General features: G+C 42.3%; 1 protein-coding gene across 1 annotated transcript; it reads left to right on the top strand.

Moving 5' to 3' along the window:
* Positions 1-248: 248 nt before the first annotated feature.
* timp2a (TIMP metallopeptidase inhibitor 2a) lies at positions 249-14970 on the top strand. The gene is made up of 5 exons (XM_047608531.1): positions 249-669; positions 7326-7426; positions 7521-7629; positions 10572-10696; positions 12836-14970. Exons 1-5 carry the CDS (start codon positions 540-542, stop codon positions 13031-13033), a joined length of 663 nt encoding a protein of 220 aa, XP_047464487.1. The 5' UTR covers positions 249-539; the 3' UTR covers positions 13034-14970.
* The last annotated feature ends 1363 nt before the right edge of the window (positions 14971-16333 follow it).

Below are 16333 nucleotides of genomic sequence, written 5' to 3'. Positions count from 1 at the left end.
TAGGGATTATCTAAAAAAAATCTTTCCAAGCAAAGTTCAAAACTTAAGAGCCATGTGCAGTGACTGTTATATTACTAAGCATTTATTTACCCTATAGTACCTATATAAATCTCATAAATGAGTATATTTCTTGGTACGGCGCTCTGGGGTGTCTCCAGCTCCAGACGGAGGACGCAGCGCCCTCTGCCGGGCGTCAAACCTCCGGGGGGGGAGGAGTCGCACGGTCGGTCCTATAAAACCGCCTCGATCTCCGAAACAAAAACAGTCCCTACAGACAGACAGACGGACGGACAGCTGCTGACAGGACGCCACCGGAGAGACGCCGAGCACACAACGCGTATCCTCAACCGCAGAGACACCGGAGCACCGGAGGTAAGAGAAGAATAAGAAGCAGGACGAGAAGAAGAAGGAAGGAGGCGCTGCCGCTGGATCTACACTGACTGCAACGCATCTGCGCAACACCGAAAAAAAAGCAAAAACAACAACAACAACAACAACAAAAAAACAACAACATCATCACGTCAGCGTTTGTCTCCAAAATGCCGTTTTCCGTTAACGGCATCCTTTGCACGCTCGCGCTGCTGGTCCTGTGGCGGGTGGAGGAGCTCGCGGAAGCTTGCAGCTGTGCTCCGGTTCATCCGCAACAGGCTTTCTGCAACGCCGATGTAGGTGAGTACGGCACCCGGGGTGGAGGGGAAGGGAAGGGGAGGGGGGATGATGATGATGATGATGATGTTGTTGTTTACTCGGTCCATGTTGCACCGGAGCTACACAGCGGTGCTCTGGAGCCGCCCAGTCCGCCTCTGGGTGCTCTTGAATGGACTCAAAGCGGCTGAAGGAACCCGCTGGAAAAGCCTGGAGTAGGTGGTGGTGGTGGTGGTGGTGGTGGGGGTGTTGCTCCACAAGGCCATGGCCCAGATAGTTTGCATTCTGCACACACACGCAGATCCCACTGTAGTATTTATTATAATAATTATAATAATTATTATCGTTACTGGACACATTTAAAACACAACACATTATTAACACACGCATATTCTCCATTAAAGATTTTCTCCAATCTTTAATGGACACTTAACATTTTGAAGTCTGAGTAATTTTCATTTGAACTCTGAGCAGTTCAGAGCATCGTTCATTAATCAGTTGTCATACTGAACTTATACTGACGTTTTTCATCTCCTCCTGTGTGTTTATCAGCCGCAGTAACATGGGGTTGTTTAAATATTGTGGATTGTGTTCGGCTCAGGAAGGAGTCGGGTTGTGTGTGTGTGTGTGTGTGTGTGTTTGTGTGTGTGTGGTGGTCGAAGGAGGGGGGCATTCAATGAACATAATGCCGTTCAAACGGGGAGAAAGAGTGTGTGTGTGTGTGTGTGTGTGTGTGTGTGTTTACTAGCAGGCTTCACCCGGGACGAGGCAGCCTTGTCTGGCTCTCACAGGGCAACGTGGCACCAGAGAGGAAAAGAGACAAGGAGGGAGAGGGAGAGCGGAGAGGAGGACACAGGATGGAGGAAAAGTGAGGAGAGGTTTCTGGGGGAGATTGAATCTCAACCACAGAATATGTCACAGCTTTTCCTCCTCCTTTTTAGAAGAAGAAGAAGAAGAAGGAGGAAAAAAAAAAAAGAGAAAAATTTCCATTCCTGTCCAGTTTCTTCCTGCTCGGGGTGGTGCTGGGAGGAATTACAGGAATGTTTCTGGGGTTTTCCCAACTTTACTCCGGTGCAGCACAGGGACACACACTCGCGCACACACTTTTTCAAGGCCCAGATAGACAACTGAAGGCCTGCCTGCCGCCATGCACGGCCGACTCACACTGGCTACACATGACATCTGGACGTCAGTTCAGTGTGTGCTTTAGGGGGAAAAAAGCAGTAAAACTCCCAGTTAAAATATGCATGGTATCCTTGAGAATGGAGACCACGCCACAGCGGCTCCATCTTTGTGTGCGCGAGCCGGGGTCTGTGCAATTTCATATTTGCGACGTGACCGCTTCACATTCAGGTGTGAGTCAAGGTGTCGCTGAGCCGACGGGTCTTAGAGACAGGATGTCTAACAGGAGAGGTGTGCAGGCGTTGTTTTTAAAGGGCGGATGAGTCAATAAGGCTTTTTCGCTGGTTCTCACAGATGGGGGGAGGATGCAGGTTAATAGCTCTGCAGGCCGCTAGAACAGCAACCAGTGTGTGGCCACAAGTATTTTTAGATCTGAGGACGAGGCCACATCTGAAAAGCCAAATCTGCTGATAAAACATAGCAGAGAGGAAGAGATGAAGGAAGGCTTGTGGACGAGGAGCAGGGTTGAGATGGGTTTGCAAAAAGGGCAAAGAGTTGGCTGAAAATGTGCATGTAGGCAATAACAAAGTGACATTGTCAAGAGTTATGCGGTCTGACAATTGAGATTTGTTTTGGTGGATCCCACTCGCACACAGCTGTGTCTATGTGTGTGTCACCTTCTGGTTTTCATGCAAAGTGATGCTCTGGGTCGGACCACAAGCCTTAAAAAAATCACGCAGTGTCATGGGCCTGCCACACAATCGCACACGCAATATACATGTGCAGAGACAAACATCCTCTTCTCGTATAAATCTGTCGAACCACAAAGGGGAACTTCCACTCAGCCCTGCCCTGTCAGACTGCCCTCAGGCTGGTCGGCGGTCAGGAAGATCGGAGTCACCCTGTTGTCTGCAGAAAAGCAGCAGTGGACATGGAGTGGACAACAACACGCGTTCACATGGCCATTTATGGAAGTGCAATCACGAAATGATCTCAACTTGCATCATGAGTTTAAATCCAGATGTTACTCTGTTGAAAAGATTCACAGGGATATCACAGCTGATCGGTGTTTATAACTTTGCATCATCCAGTATGTGCATTGAAATAGTTTCTACATCCACATGTTTTGGTTCATACGTTAGTTATAAAATTAGAGGCGGCTCTAAAAATGTTACAAGTTACATATAAGTTGAACTGAACTGCAGACAGAAACAGCAACTAGCTTGTGAACCTTTTAGCTATGTTCACATTTGCTAAATATTTCGTATTATCGGAGACACCCCTGAAAATTAAAGCTGCACTTTTCAGTATTTTTATGTAAACAGTGGCTCAAATGACTTAAGATTCATTAAGGTTCTCTTTCCTTTTCAAGTTTTGTGCGAATTACAGCCAATTATTTTCAGCAAAAAAATGTCATATAAAACAATTGCACTCCGCTTCCTAAGTATTTTAAATATTTTGTGTTATTCGAGATGCCACTAAAAACCCATGAAGATCATATTTACTGGAAATTAAAGATGCATACTTTATATATCTTATATATAAGAAAATAATGACTAAAGTTACTCAATATATTAAGTATATTACCAACCAATTCGTATCAGCAAAGAAAAAACTCTATAAAACTTAAGTCCCAAACTGTAAAATGACACACGTAGCAAATCGCTTGCCAACATTTAGCTACTTAAGAGTCAGAGATTTGCCTCAAAAGAACGGGAGAGACCGAAAACAGAGATAAAATTAGAGTTTAGAGCGAACAATGTTTTAAGCTAACACGTTTCCTGTTTTATCGTAAAATGCTGCCCCCAGGTGGTCAATAATTGACTAATGCAGCTTTAATGATGAAATGTTTGACTGGTTTCAGCCTAACAAATACAAGGATTAATTGCTTTCATCAGTTTTGTGAATATATGTCAAGATTTGGGTCCTCACACAAAGAGGACTTTTAATTTAGGTCGTCCACTTACTTTGACTGAAGGTGCGCTATTTTTAATGCAGCACAAATTTACATCCTCGTCAGCCCAAAAATTTGCATTAAAACAGCTCTTACTTTGACTCTCATTTTACTATTTTTTTTTTTTTTTTTAGCCTGAACACTTGTCACCTTTGTTGCTATGGTTGTATCTGTGTCAGTGACAGCAGTAACGCTTCAGCAACCTCGAAGACCTCACAGAGAAAACCAGCGCTTCCAGGACTTCATACAGATGTTGCCAGATGTCCTGAATTGTGTTTCAGGGCGGCTCGTCTCCGTTCAAATGACAGGTTAAACAGAAGGCCCACATACGTCTGGGGCTGAACAAACCGCACCAGGAAAGTCGGGGATGATTTGGTGGTCACTGGAGTAAGAAAAAAGAAACGGACAGTCATGCGGTGTAATGAACGGGGGGCACTTAGGATGTGGTGTGTGTGTGTGTGTGTTCATTCATATGGGGTTTGCATGGAAAACATTGCGTAGTGCAACTGATACGCATGTATAAGTCATTAAGCGTCGTCCCGGTCGGGAGCAGCCGAAATGTGGGTCAGATGGTGGTTTATGGAGGGGGCTCCTGGCTGCTGATTGACTGCTGCTGATCAGTTGAATTTGGGATCGGCGTAGACGCCAGCAGGACCCCCTGACAGTCGTGCCGCTTTAGCATCTCTCTGTGTAGTCTGCCGCCCTCCACGACGCGCTGTTTGGACTGGATGATGAGCTCTGCCTTTATTGCAGGGGTGAACTGAGGAGTAAACATGTCTGGTAGACAGATAAGCTCCCATAATAGCAATCCGTTGAGAATAGCAGGTTTATTTCCCCTCTGCATTGTGTCCTGCTGCTGATTCTTTGCTCATTAGTCCGTGGCGCAGAATGAGGGCAGGAAATGAGAGCGGAAAAACCGGGAGGAATGCGGGAGAGAGTGCCAGCCAGGTATACTGCTGTGTGTGTTTATGTGTGTACTCTGGCTGCCGCCGCCGTACATTTGCATAAGCATCACAGTATGCTTGTGAAAAACTTTTTTTTTTTTTTCTGGAGCACAGATAAATCACTTTATGGAGCCATTTATCACGGCTGACGGCTTGTTCCGTTTTTTTTGCTCATGAAAAAAAGATAAACAGATTTGTTCAGGTCTGAGTCAACTAATCTGTTTTTGAACAATTTATCTCCACTTTCTATTTTAGCTGCAATGAATCAAAGTATTCAGGTAGTCATTTTTCACAATTACGTTATCTGCCTGGCAAATAAATGATTTAAGTCTTTATAGTTTAGCATTAACTTTCCAATCAACCGAAGAACCCAAGAAGGAGATTATATATCCTTATAAGTCCACCTTTCAAAGCCTGGTTATGCTAGAAAAGAATCGGAGACTTTCCAAAAACCTGCAGGTGGAGAATAAATCTTGCCTGCCTTCGTAGAAACGAGGAAGGGGTGCTGTTTTGATTTAATATGAAGATAGCGGCCCACATTTTCTGCCAATATTTCCAGGAAGACGTTGATCTTGTTTCACTCGCCCTTTGACGTGAAAAGCGATAAGAAGAAATGCTAAACTTAGAATGAAAGAAAGGTGGAGAGATAAGACTAAACCTTGGCTGCATGTGAGGGTTGAGACGCACGTGTTTGGAGTTTGATTTCCAATTTGACGGGCAGCTCTGTCGACACCTTCGTCCTTCTTTTAGCTGAGTTTTTAGCTCTGTTTTTGGTCTCCACCTACTCGCTATATTTGCGTGTGAGACCAAAAAACCTAAAATATATTTGATAATCGAGTGAAATCAGCTTGGATCTAAAACAATGATGCCATAAAACCAAAACAAAGAGCTTAAAGATGCTAAAATGACACGCAAAAGCCGAGATTTCATTTCTCTGCGTTTTACGTTTTGAGCGACAAAAGCTACAGCGTGTTCAACTATGTTGAGTTGAATCCATTTAAAAATCCCTTTAAAGCTAGGTGATAGCGCTGCGTTCTTTGATACTTTGTCATGCACCTGAAAAAGACAAATTACTGCCTTAATCCGACTTTAACTGGACAACTTAAGTGCACATAAACACGTTATTCCTAGTAGTTCTATTTATCCGATTAACACAACCAGATAATGTGATTGGAAATCGATTTTCTCTGGCATTTATGCGCCTTAATCGGACTTTTAACAGGATGATACGTGTGCACACGCCCCACAACCGCTGCACTGGTGTATGACAAAAACTAATATTCATCTGTTGAAATACCGATCCGCCACATGAAGGACTCTTGTTAAGAGTTACCTAACGTAACAGGTCAAACACAAAGGGGGCCGTATTAACCCACTGAAACGACACATATCGCCACCTAGTGTGGAGGAGGAGGACATGTTCCTGTCAGTTATTAGATTTTTCTCCACTGCATGTAAACTACGACCATATTTAGAAAGTTGAATTTTGAGCATAGCTTGATTAAGCTGTGCATGTAAACGCACTGAATGTGGCACATTGTTGACATTTTGCTGCTATTGTCCAAGTGTCAGCAGTCATTTTTTCAATATCTAAATCTTGTTTAGAGCATTTAATTTAGTTAAGATAAACATCTTCATTGAAGACATGCTTTATGAAATAAAAACCTCAAAAGTACAATTTCACACACCCATTTATCATAAAAGTATATAAAGTCATACATACATACATATAAAGTCATTGGTTTATGTCGTCGTAAAATAAATATTTTGTGGTTTTGCTTTGCTGGCGCTCAAGACGAGACGACATCTTCTTCACATGCCTGACATTTTTATAGACTAAATGAGCATCAGTAATGAGTCATTAGCAGCTGCAGAAAAAGCATTCATCAGCAGGAAGAGCGAAAAAGGGGAAAGGGAACGAGCAGGAGAACGTTATTAACTCTGGGAGCCATGAGCCCCCATTTTTGCGTCTGCTCCAAGCCATAAACTGAACCCAAGGGTGTAAGAGAACCAGCAGTCGACTGTATGCGTGTTTATCTATGTGTACGTGTCCTCTGTTCCTGCTTATTTTATGTTTCTTTTCCCCTCTATTGCTCATATTTTCCGTTCTGAATAAATGCCCGAAGCATAGCTGAAGCTTGAAGTCAGTCAGGCCATTAAAACACACTACACACACACACGGTGAGAAACAAACGTCTGGCCGAGTCTTTCTCTGCGTATCGGCTTTCAAGTTGCATTTTTATTATTATTATTATTTTTTTTTTTTTAATCCTTAATTCTCTGATCGCTTCCTGGTCGTGTTTTGAAGGTTTGTGCTTCGGGCCAAGTCTGTCATTGTGTCTGGCCCTCGTGTAGTTCTGGGCTATCGTAAACGTTTAGTTGGGTTTTCATTGACTGGTGCACGAGACTTCAGGATGTTTTTGGAGTTTGTCTGAACTCTTTGATTAGCCTGAGATGTGATGAATAAGAATCTGAGGTTTTGGGCGAAGATGTCGTTCATCAAGTGGAATAAACGTGGAATAAACAAAGAGTTGATTGGGTCTGCAACACATATTTATTTTCTCACTTCATCACCGCTGTCTCTGTTTCACATCATCGCGTTATTGTGCGTTTGTGTCTTACAATCTGACGCCATGTTTTTTAACCCCCCCCCCCGACAGTGATTCGAGCAAAGGTGGTTGGAGTAAGAGAGGTGGATTCTGGGAATGATATCTACGGGAACCCCATCAAGAGAATCCAGTATGAGGTCAAACAAATCAAGGTAAGAAGTGACGCCTCCAAGAGTTTTAGTCAAAAATAGTTTGAATCCTTGATGCCTCACTGCGTTTTTTTTTTCTTTGTTTCTTTTTCTCCAGATGTTCAAGGGCCCGAACACGGACATTGAGACCGTCTACACTGCTCCTGTCTCTGCCGTCTGTGGCGTCACCCTGGATGCCACCGGCAAGAAGGAGTACTTGATCTCAGGTCTGTATAAAATGTTATGTATTCTGAACTCTGAATATAATAAGAGATGTCTATTAGCTTAGCTTAGCTTGAACGAAGGGGTTTCTTTGTGCAAATTAAACAAGTTTAACGTAATAAACCTATTAGTTTCCACTGCTTATGCTAAGCTAAGCTAATTAGCTTCTAGCTTCAGCTTTTAAGAGTGGCACTGATCTTCTCTTCTTGGCATAAAGGCAAATAAAAATATTTTCCGTTATGTTGAACCCCATTAAGATCACGTTGTGTTCAGTGGCTGTTCCTTAATAGCTTTATTGCAGATTAGTAAATAAATAAATAGTTTAGAAGGGATTTAAAGCTTCTAAATGTCTGAATGACACACTTTGACATGTTAATTTGGCAATTAATTAAGTTAAATAAGGTATGTTTATTTTTTTTACATGTTTTTACATGTTTATTCTGGTTTGACTCCTGACATTTGTTGTTGTCTGAACACATTTTATTTCTCACTTCCTGTTTACTGCGCTATCTAAGCAAAGTGAATGTAGAGAAAATCGGACCTGTTAGCTGCGTCACAGCTAATTAAGGAGATTTGTATTTCAAATGGCGAACGTTGCAGCTAAAAATAATGTGGATGCAACTCTAACTGATGAAGTGTGAGATTGCACATTTAAATTTGCGACCAACTTGTTTTTCCCTTTAAACGCCATGCTGCTGTTTTTGCACAGCGTAGATGTCTTAGATGTCTTCGGTTTCTGAAAGATAAACTGAGATTCAAAACAAAAACAAAATGTGAAGAAAAGTGGGGGTGAAAAAAAAAAGACAGACGGAGAACATCAGCAGATACAGACCTGCGGGTGTAAACAGTCGGCCAGACAAACAGGAGATCGGATAAAGACTAGTGGACGGTTTTTCATGCCGGAGGAGTGACTGTTTATGTTATTATGGGTAATGATTGACTGTTGCCTAAACCCTGTGGAGACGGGGAGTGAACTAGTCTGTCGTGGTACAGCCGGTGCTCCCGAGATGTTTCTGCCTCTGTGACTGTTTATATCTGCACAACTCTGGTAAACGTAAAGCAGCAACAACCGTCTTTACACTAACAAAAAGTGTCACATGACTAAAGAGAAAGGAGTCACGTGCAGTGACACAGCAAGAGAAAATAAACCTCTTTACGTCTCCTCAGCTCATTTTCAGCCGATTGTTTGCATGTGCGGCCGCGGCCTCTCTGTTTTGTTTCAGTCTCACTGCTTTCATAGTGCAGACAGCTGGTTTTAGTGGAGAAGCGGTAAACACCGGTCGCTACCTCTCAGCTCCACACTGTTGGTGGAAACAGTGGAGCTTTTAGCAGCTAAGGAGTCAGATGCCCCTCTAAGGATTTGGTAGAGACAAACAAACTAGGCTAAAAGAGTTAACGTTGGGCTAATGTTTATTAGTTTTCTGACAGGGTCGCTACTTCAACTTAAAAGGTGTGAAAATGCTGGCGTCATGTTAACAGATTGTTTCTGCTGCCCCCAAGTGGCCAAAAAAAACGTCATTTTAAAAAAGTAGAAGTTTAACACAAATGTATTGATTCACTTTCTTGCCACGAGTTAAATGAAATGATCAATATTAGCACATGTCCGTTAACTATAAGACAATGTTCATGCTATGAGCCGCACTGTTAGCAATCGGCTACATCGTGCAACTAAAGCGCTGTTGACGCTAGTTTTAAATCACCAGCTATTCACCATTACACCGAACACACCACAGGGCTACAAACTAGCTTAGTGTTTAGCTTAGCATAAACGCTGAGGATCAACACACCTAGCTTCACACCATTAGCTTCCACTGAAAATAACTTGTAGCTTGTTATTTTCACAGGTTTCAACAACTGGCTGGTAAGCTTAGCTTAACTTAGCGCACCTTGGCATAAAGGGTGAGGAGCAGCAGCTAGCTTGGGATTTTCAAAAAGAAAACTAGTTTAGAAGAATCTATAATGAACATTTAGGCAGAGTATGTGGCTTCAGCAGTAGCTGTTTAGTTTAACTTAGCTTAGCTTAACCAAAAACTGAAGAGAAAAGGTTATCATGGCTTTGTCAAATAACTAAACTGCAAGAAACTCTAATTAACATTTTTTTCCATCTTGGCTGAAGATATATAGTTTTAAGTTCGTTGATCAAAGAGTTTAAGAGCTACTAGCAGGTGGCTAAGCTAAGCTAACAGTCTGGTAATGCATGAGAGTCAATCTTTCAACCTGAACTAGCTTTCTACTGTGTGACTAAGTCCCAGAATAACAAACTATTCCTTTAATGTTTTTGTGCTGAATCTGGCCAGTGAATGAGACACAGTCCAGTGAGTGGAGCAGACGGAGGATCATGATGTCATTCATGCTCTGGTTTCCCCATCACAGACAGATGCACCCGCAAACACTCGCCTCTAATTACATAGAGTTGTAAGAAGAAGTGCTGAAGCCAGCATTTACGCTTTTCTTTTTTGTGTTTTCAAGAAGCAGGAGTCGAGAAGTAGGAAAGAAAACGAAGTTTCTGCCGAGCGGGGCATCTTTTTAAAAAATGACTCATCCGCTCGTTCCCCGGTTCGAAGGGTTAAATGTGAAATGTGAGTCAGTCCCGTCTGCGAGGACACACTGTAAAGACTTCAACATGTCGAGAGCTGCTCCGGAGACAGATAGTGGTGAAGCGAAGCGGACGCGGCCTCATCAGATCTGTACACTCGGCGTGTCGTTTCACTTTGTTTTGACTGGTGCCACTCGTGCGAGGAGCTTATCAGAAGTACGAGTGGTCCCTGTTGACGCCTGCAGGCACCAGCCTGAAAAGTATCAGATTTTATCAGCTTTTACCTGGTTTTGGTGCAGTGGGAACATCCAGGAGCTTGGTGTTGTTATGTCTGGTGTATCATTTCGAAACTTTATATATTTGTGTACATATATATATGTATATATATCGCCCCCCTTGTTCTTTTTCCAGGCAAGGCCGAGGCCGACGGCAGCATGCATGTGACCCTGTGTGATTACATCATGCTCTGGGACTCTTTGAGCGCCACCCAGAAGAAGAGCCTCAGCCAGCGCTACCAGATGGGCTGTGAATGCAAGGTAAGGCAGCAGAGGGGCCGTGCGTGTGGTGTGTGTGTGTTGATTTATCTCGGGCCGCAGCTATTCGCTTCCTGTTGCACAAATCCAGACATAACAGAACAAACAAGACGAGACTTGAGCCACAACAGGGAACATCCGATCAGTCGGTTATGATTCGCTGTTACACTTCAGCTAAATACAACGTGTTCATTTACAAAAGAAAGGGGTTTTATTTCTTAAACTTGGAACACCTGATTTAACAATTCAATTTATTTATATAGCCAATAATAATACAAATTGTCTCAAGACGCTTTACAAAACCCGACCTGAAACCTCCAGAGCAAGGAAAAACTCCCTTTTAATGGGATGAAACCTTAAGCAGAACCCAGCTCATATGGAGGGAGCATCTGCTGACAGAGAAGCTAGAGAGAGGAAAAAAAGAAGAGGAGAAGAAGAAGGAAGATGAACTCACTTCTGTCATAGATAGAAACATCGAGCTGGAGGAAACACGTAGAATCTAATAATACAACATTTAGCTGATGATCTCAGGTGGATTCATGGGCAGGTTGGAGGATTATTCGTCCAGACAGGACAAGGGTGGTGATGTTAAAGGCTTACAAATAAGCCTTTAACATCACCACCCTGGTTCACCACCCTTGTTTCCAACTAAGACAAGTACATCACTTGTTGGTACCTTATTGTGAAAATCGTTTGCAACACACAGTGATTCATCTGCAGCTTCCCCTAAAGTGGACAACAAACATGAGAAACTTAAGTCTTGGCATGTGCACATTCTTATTACGAAACGAGTCCCCAGTGTTGCAGTGGCATTGGCATCTCAAAACAGCTTAGGCTTTCAAATTGTGAAAAAAAAAAAAAAAAAAGATTGCTACCATTTCAAAACACCGCCGCTGCAACGTTCTTGTGCCACGTCCGGTAAACAGCTTTGTTTTGTTTTGAGCTCAACTGAGCGACTGAAACGGACGCATCACGTGTCCATGTAGTTTTGCAGAGGAGGATAAAGTCAACGACCTTTTACGTTCATAATCGCTCATAATCTGCTCCTTTGAAGCCGCTCGTTAATTTCGTCCTGTTGCTCCGCTCCAAAAATAATCTGTTAATAATAACGGCAGCGATAATGTTATTTCCTCTGGTTGCTTCACAATGAAAGCTCCTCTGTGTTAAACCAGCTAAACCAGCTTTTAAGTGTTGTGTTTGTTGAATTAATTAAGCTTTGCCAGATTAGATGGTGAGGCTGATACCAATCAGTTATACTTCATTGTTTTCCAGTGAAGTCTTTGTGAGGGTAACCTGAGAGCGACGCATGATTTCATTAAAGTAACAAGGTTTTAATAGCATTCTTTTGGCAGCAACGCTGCATTTAAAAAATAAATGATCGTGTTAAAGGACCGATATCGATTCATAAAACGCACATCGGCTCCAGCGTCCTCTCTTTAGAAACCTCTCGCGAGGTGACAAGTTCAGGCCACGTGTGAGGGAGGGAGGAGATCCAAAACATGACGGAGGCCACAACTCTGAGATCATCGGCATCAGACCTGAAAGATGACTGAATTTCTAAAGCATTATGATGGAAAAGAGCTACTGGAAAGCAAAACCATACGAAAGATGTGAAACCAGTTATCAGAAAAATCTCTGGAACCAAGACGAGATTTGTTTTAGTGTTAACATGGTTCCCGAGCAAGTATGGGAAAAATACTCATGTCCCTCTGTTACCACTGCACTAAAACATGAAATTACAAATATGTAGAGAAAATATAAATGGATAGATCTGTTTTTGTTAAGGCGGCAACGCTAAAACATTTGCGTGAGAACACACAGTAGCTCACATAGATGATCATAGATTGATCATAGGTGGATGATTCATGTGCAACTTAGAATACAAAAACGTAATCTCCTCGAAACTATTTGGTGACATAACCGCATCTATATTCAGATTTATGAAAACACATGATGAATTCCTAAATTTATTCACTCAGACGTCATAAATTAGATTTTTTTTTTCTGGAAACGAGGGTGTGGGAAGAAGTATGTAATTTTGAATGTGTGTCCTTGTAATGCCACTGGTATTTTAAATTGTGGGACCTGGAACCAAGTTGTGACAGTACAGGTGAAACTGTTTTGTGTGTCCCCCCCTCACAGATTGTGCGCTGCCCCTCTCTGCCCTGTGAGATCTCCGCCCCCGAAGAGTGCCTGTGGACGGACCTGATGATCGAGAAGCAGGTGCACGGACGCCAGGCCAACCACTACGCCTGCGTCAAGAGGGCGGACGGCTCCTGCTCCTGGTACCGCGGCGTCGCACCGCCCAAGAAGGAGTTCCTGGATGCCGAGGACCCTTAGTCATGTGACTCGCGCGCGTGACTGCCCACTGCACAGCCTGACGGAGATAAATGTAAACGGTTCCATTGAGAGAGAAAAAAAACAAAAAAAACAAAAAACAAAACCATCATCAGGCAAAGTGATTTTGAAAAATAAAATAAATGATAATGTGACTGAAATGACCTGCTGCGTCTGAAAACAACCTTTAGCCTCTCTTTGTGTCGGTCGTCCGATTGTTTTCCCGGCGTCGCTCTGCAGAGGCTCAGATGTCGTTCTCACACACAGCATCTCTGTAAAATAAAAATAAAATGGCATAAAATAGCATCATGAGACATAGACTGGTCGAGTGATGGCGTAACTTCCTCCTGAGGCTGGCGTCAGGAGGACATAAATTCTCGGTGAGACGGAGCACTTCCTGCCCCACAAAGCTCTTTAACAGCTCCGCTCTCCGCCAATCAGTGTTCAGACGACCCTTCGCTAACCCGTTCTACTTTTATTACCTCATTCTCCATTTTTACTCCAAAGCCAAATTCCAAGTTGCCTTTTTTTCTTTCTTTTTTGTTTTTTTTTTGTTTTATTAAATGACTGTCTCCCTTCTCTCCGAACACTTATTATTAGTTGACGCTTTTCTCATTTTTTTTTTTTTTTTCCCTCTGCTGGGAACTATTTAGCTCAACCGTCCCTGACGCCCACGACATGCTTTCTTTAAAAAGAACATGATTCATCCTGTGCGGCCGATGATTGTTTTCTGGTTTCATTCGGTGAAAATCTTAACTGAGGCTAAGCTCACTGGACCAGTCTATGCTGTGTGAATAAGAGCACACTAAATTTAAACGACACCGCTTCACTGCCCTAGAGTCCAATCAGAAATACCCAAAATTTATCCTCCTCCTTCCACCACCTCCTCCTACGTCTTCTCATCTTTCATCAAATCTTCACCCCTCTCCCTTTGTTATGTAGCTGTACAGTACCTATGCATATACTTCTTTTTGTTGTTACTTGATGATTATTATTATTATTTTACTGCATTAGAACTAGATTTGCACTTTTCGAGGATGAGTTCCAGTAAAGACAAGAGCCTGAATACTCTGATGTGACAGTTATTACCGCCCAGACCGACAGATCCACCTCAGGTGCAGATTTCGCCTATTTTCCAGCGTTTTGGTTTTAATCCATACTCGCAAAAAACGAAAGATTACTCTTGCTATGTTTGTCACAAGAAATAAAGAAATAGTACTCGCAGTGGAAGAAAACAAGAAAAACGGATGCGTGAGAGGTTTGGACATAAAGGGATCTATTTTTTTTTTTTTTTTTTGATTTAACGTGTGAAAGAGAAACAAAAAGAGCTCGTGGGACGTTCTTTCAGTGTCTTTGTATTTACCTGTTGATTGTAAATGCCAACAGCGGTTTCATGATTTGCCAATATATCCTCGCAGACGGTTCATTTCATGAGGTCTTTACACGCTTCGCTTTCGACTCGTCTTTCCCGCTCCTTCCAGTTATTAACGAAAAAAAGCTTTATCGCCGTCCTAGAAAGCAAGTTACTCAATCAAAAGTTTACAGTGCTGTTTTATACACCTCAAGCTACATTAACAAAACAAAAATATATATATGATGGAGTATTAGAGGCATAATTTAAAAGTAAACTCTTTCCAGTTTCCATTACTTTGTATTTTTTCAGTGTTATTATTATACCTGTCATGATTTTTGTGTGTTTTCGCTGTCTTTGTCTACGATGTCTTTAGCTGTAGTGTCGAGTTGGGAAGGTCCTCTTGCGCTGGAGTAACGTGAGAGTGAGAGCGATTTAATCCTTTTTGGAGACGGGGTAGAGAAATGAGAAATGGGTACTTTGTGTGAATAGAGGACTGTGCATGTGTTTGATGCTTTGTGTAAGTCCGAGCGAAGGACAAAAATATTCAGTATTATCAAATAAAAAAAAATACAAGTTTGAAAGAGTACACGCAGCCGAGGTGTTGTCATTTCTCCTGGAACCTGGGGCCAAGTGTGAAAGTAGGACACAGGTTTTTGTTAAATGTAGTTGCAGATCATATTTAGAAGCTGCAGCTGGGGCTGGGCGGTGTGACCGACAATCTATATGGCAGTATTTTTTTTTTAATTCTGGCGGTATCATAGTATTTTTTTCATGCATAATCAAGTGCTCACAACATTTTTTACTGGTTAGGAATGAAGTAATACAGTAGACTGACTAAGGATGGACTGTTTTACTGTGATGATGAGTAAATATTGTAGAATAATACCGCACTAGTAGCAGCCTTAAGACAGGTTTGCATGGCCCCGTGTTAGCACTGCCTGCTGATGTGGAGATCTGGGGATAATTACAGGTCGGATATTAAAAATAATTAAACATTATCAAGATGAAATTAAGAAACACGGACAATAACTGTTTTGTTTATTTTTACATATTTACTCTTTTAAAAACCTATTTAAACTGCTCATGTCTGTAAGGTCAATAGCAGCGCGACTGGCTACCGTAATAGTTGTAGTAATTTTTTTATCTCATTCATAAAAAGCTAAAATTGGGGACATTTTCGGGGACAACTTTAGCCGTCATCTAAAACAGGGACTGTTCCCAGAACAGAACAAAAAAACAAACAACAACAACAAAAAAACAACCAATACAAACCTTTTTTATTTTTTGGCACAAGTCGTCTCGTTCTGCTGCTTTATTTTTCCGACCTTTCCATCTTCAACACCTCGTAGTGACACAGTCGCACCATGCGTGTTTAGAAGCGCCACATTAAAAATCGTCCGGTCTGAAACAGCGTCTCGCGGTGCACCGTTCTGAACGCCATGTAATCAAGTACACCGGTATATTAAATATTCGTATCATAACAGGAAATAAATACGGTTCGGTTTGAACCGGGATACCGGCCAGCCCTACCTGCAGGGATAGAAAAGTCCACACCTTCGTCGTCCCCTGAGGATAAATCCTAATGGCCTTTATAATCCCCCGACGTTTCCAATAGTGCCACCATGAGGTCAACATTTCTGGCTCTGAGGGGAACATCTCAAAACGAACTGGATCAACTCTTTTATGATGAGTTTCCGATCAAACATGCCAATATTCCTGACGCGTGTTTTCTCTGAGTTTTCTGTATCTTTGGGGAAAAATAAAACCTAGTTCTCCTTCGATGTTCTACAAAATGACTTAAAGGAATGTTCCTGGAACTTGTTTTTACTATAAAGTGTGACTAGGACACGATGTGAGTAGATACCTTTTAAATTTATTCCACTGGAGATTATGTGCCTTATCTTATCCTGCTTGTGTTCTCCTAGATTACGTGTGCAAGGAGACGTAAT

This window comes from Mugil cephalus, chromosome 16, assembly GCF_022458985.1.
Source record: "Mugil cephalus isolate CIBA_MC_2020 chromosome 16, CIBA_Mcephalus_1.1, whole genome shotgun sequence".
NCBI classification, from domain to species: domain Eukaryota; kingdom Metazoa; phylum Chordata; class Actinopteri; order Mugiliformes; family Mugilidae; genus Mugil; species Mugil cephalus.
Note: the sequence above shows the minus strand (reverse complement) of the source record. Positions and strands in the feature narration are given on the sequence as shown.

Excerpts from the sequence above, each read along its gene's own strand:
- timp2a (XM_047608531.1), top strand. The coding sequence starts at position 540 with ATGCCGTTTTCCGTTAACGGCATCCTTTGCACGCTCGCGCTGCTGGTC. Across the intron at positions 7,427-7,520 it reads ATGAGGTCAAACAAATCAAG|ATGTTCAAGGGCCCGAACAC; the intron begins GTAAGAAGTGAC and ends CTTTTTCTCCAG. Across the intron at positions 7,630-10,571 it reads GAAGGAGTACTTGATCTCAG|GCAAGGCCGAGGCCGACGGC; the intron begins GTCTGTATAAAA and ends TTCTTTTTCCAG.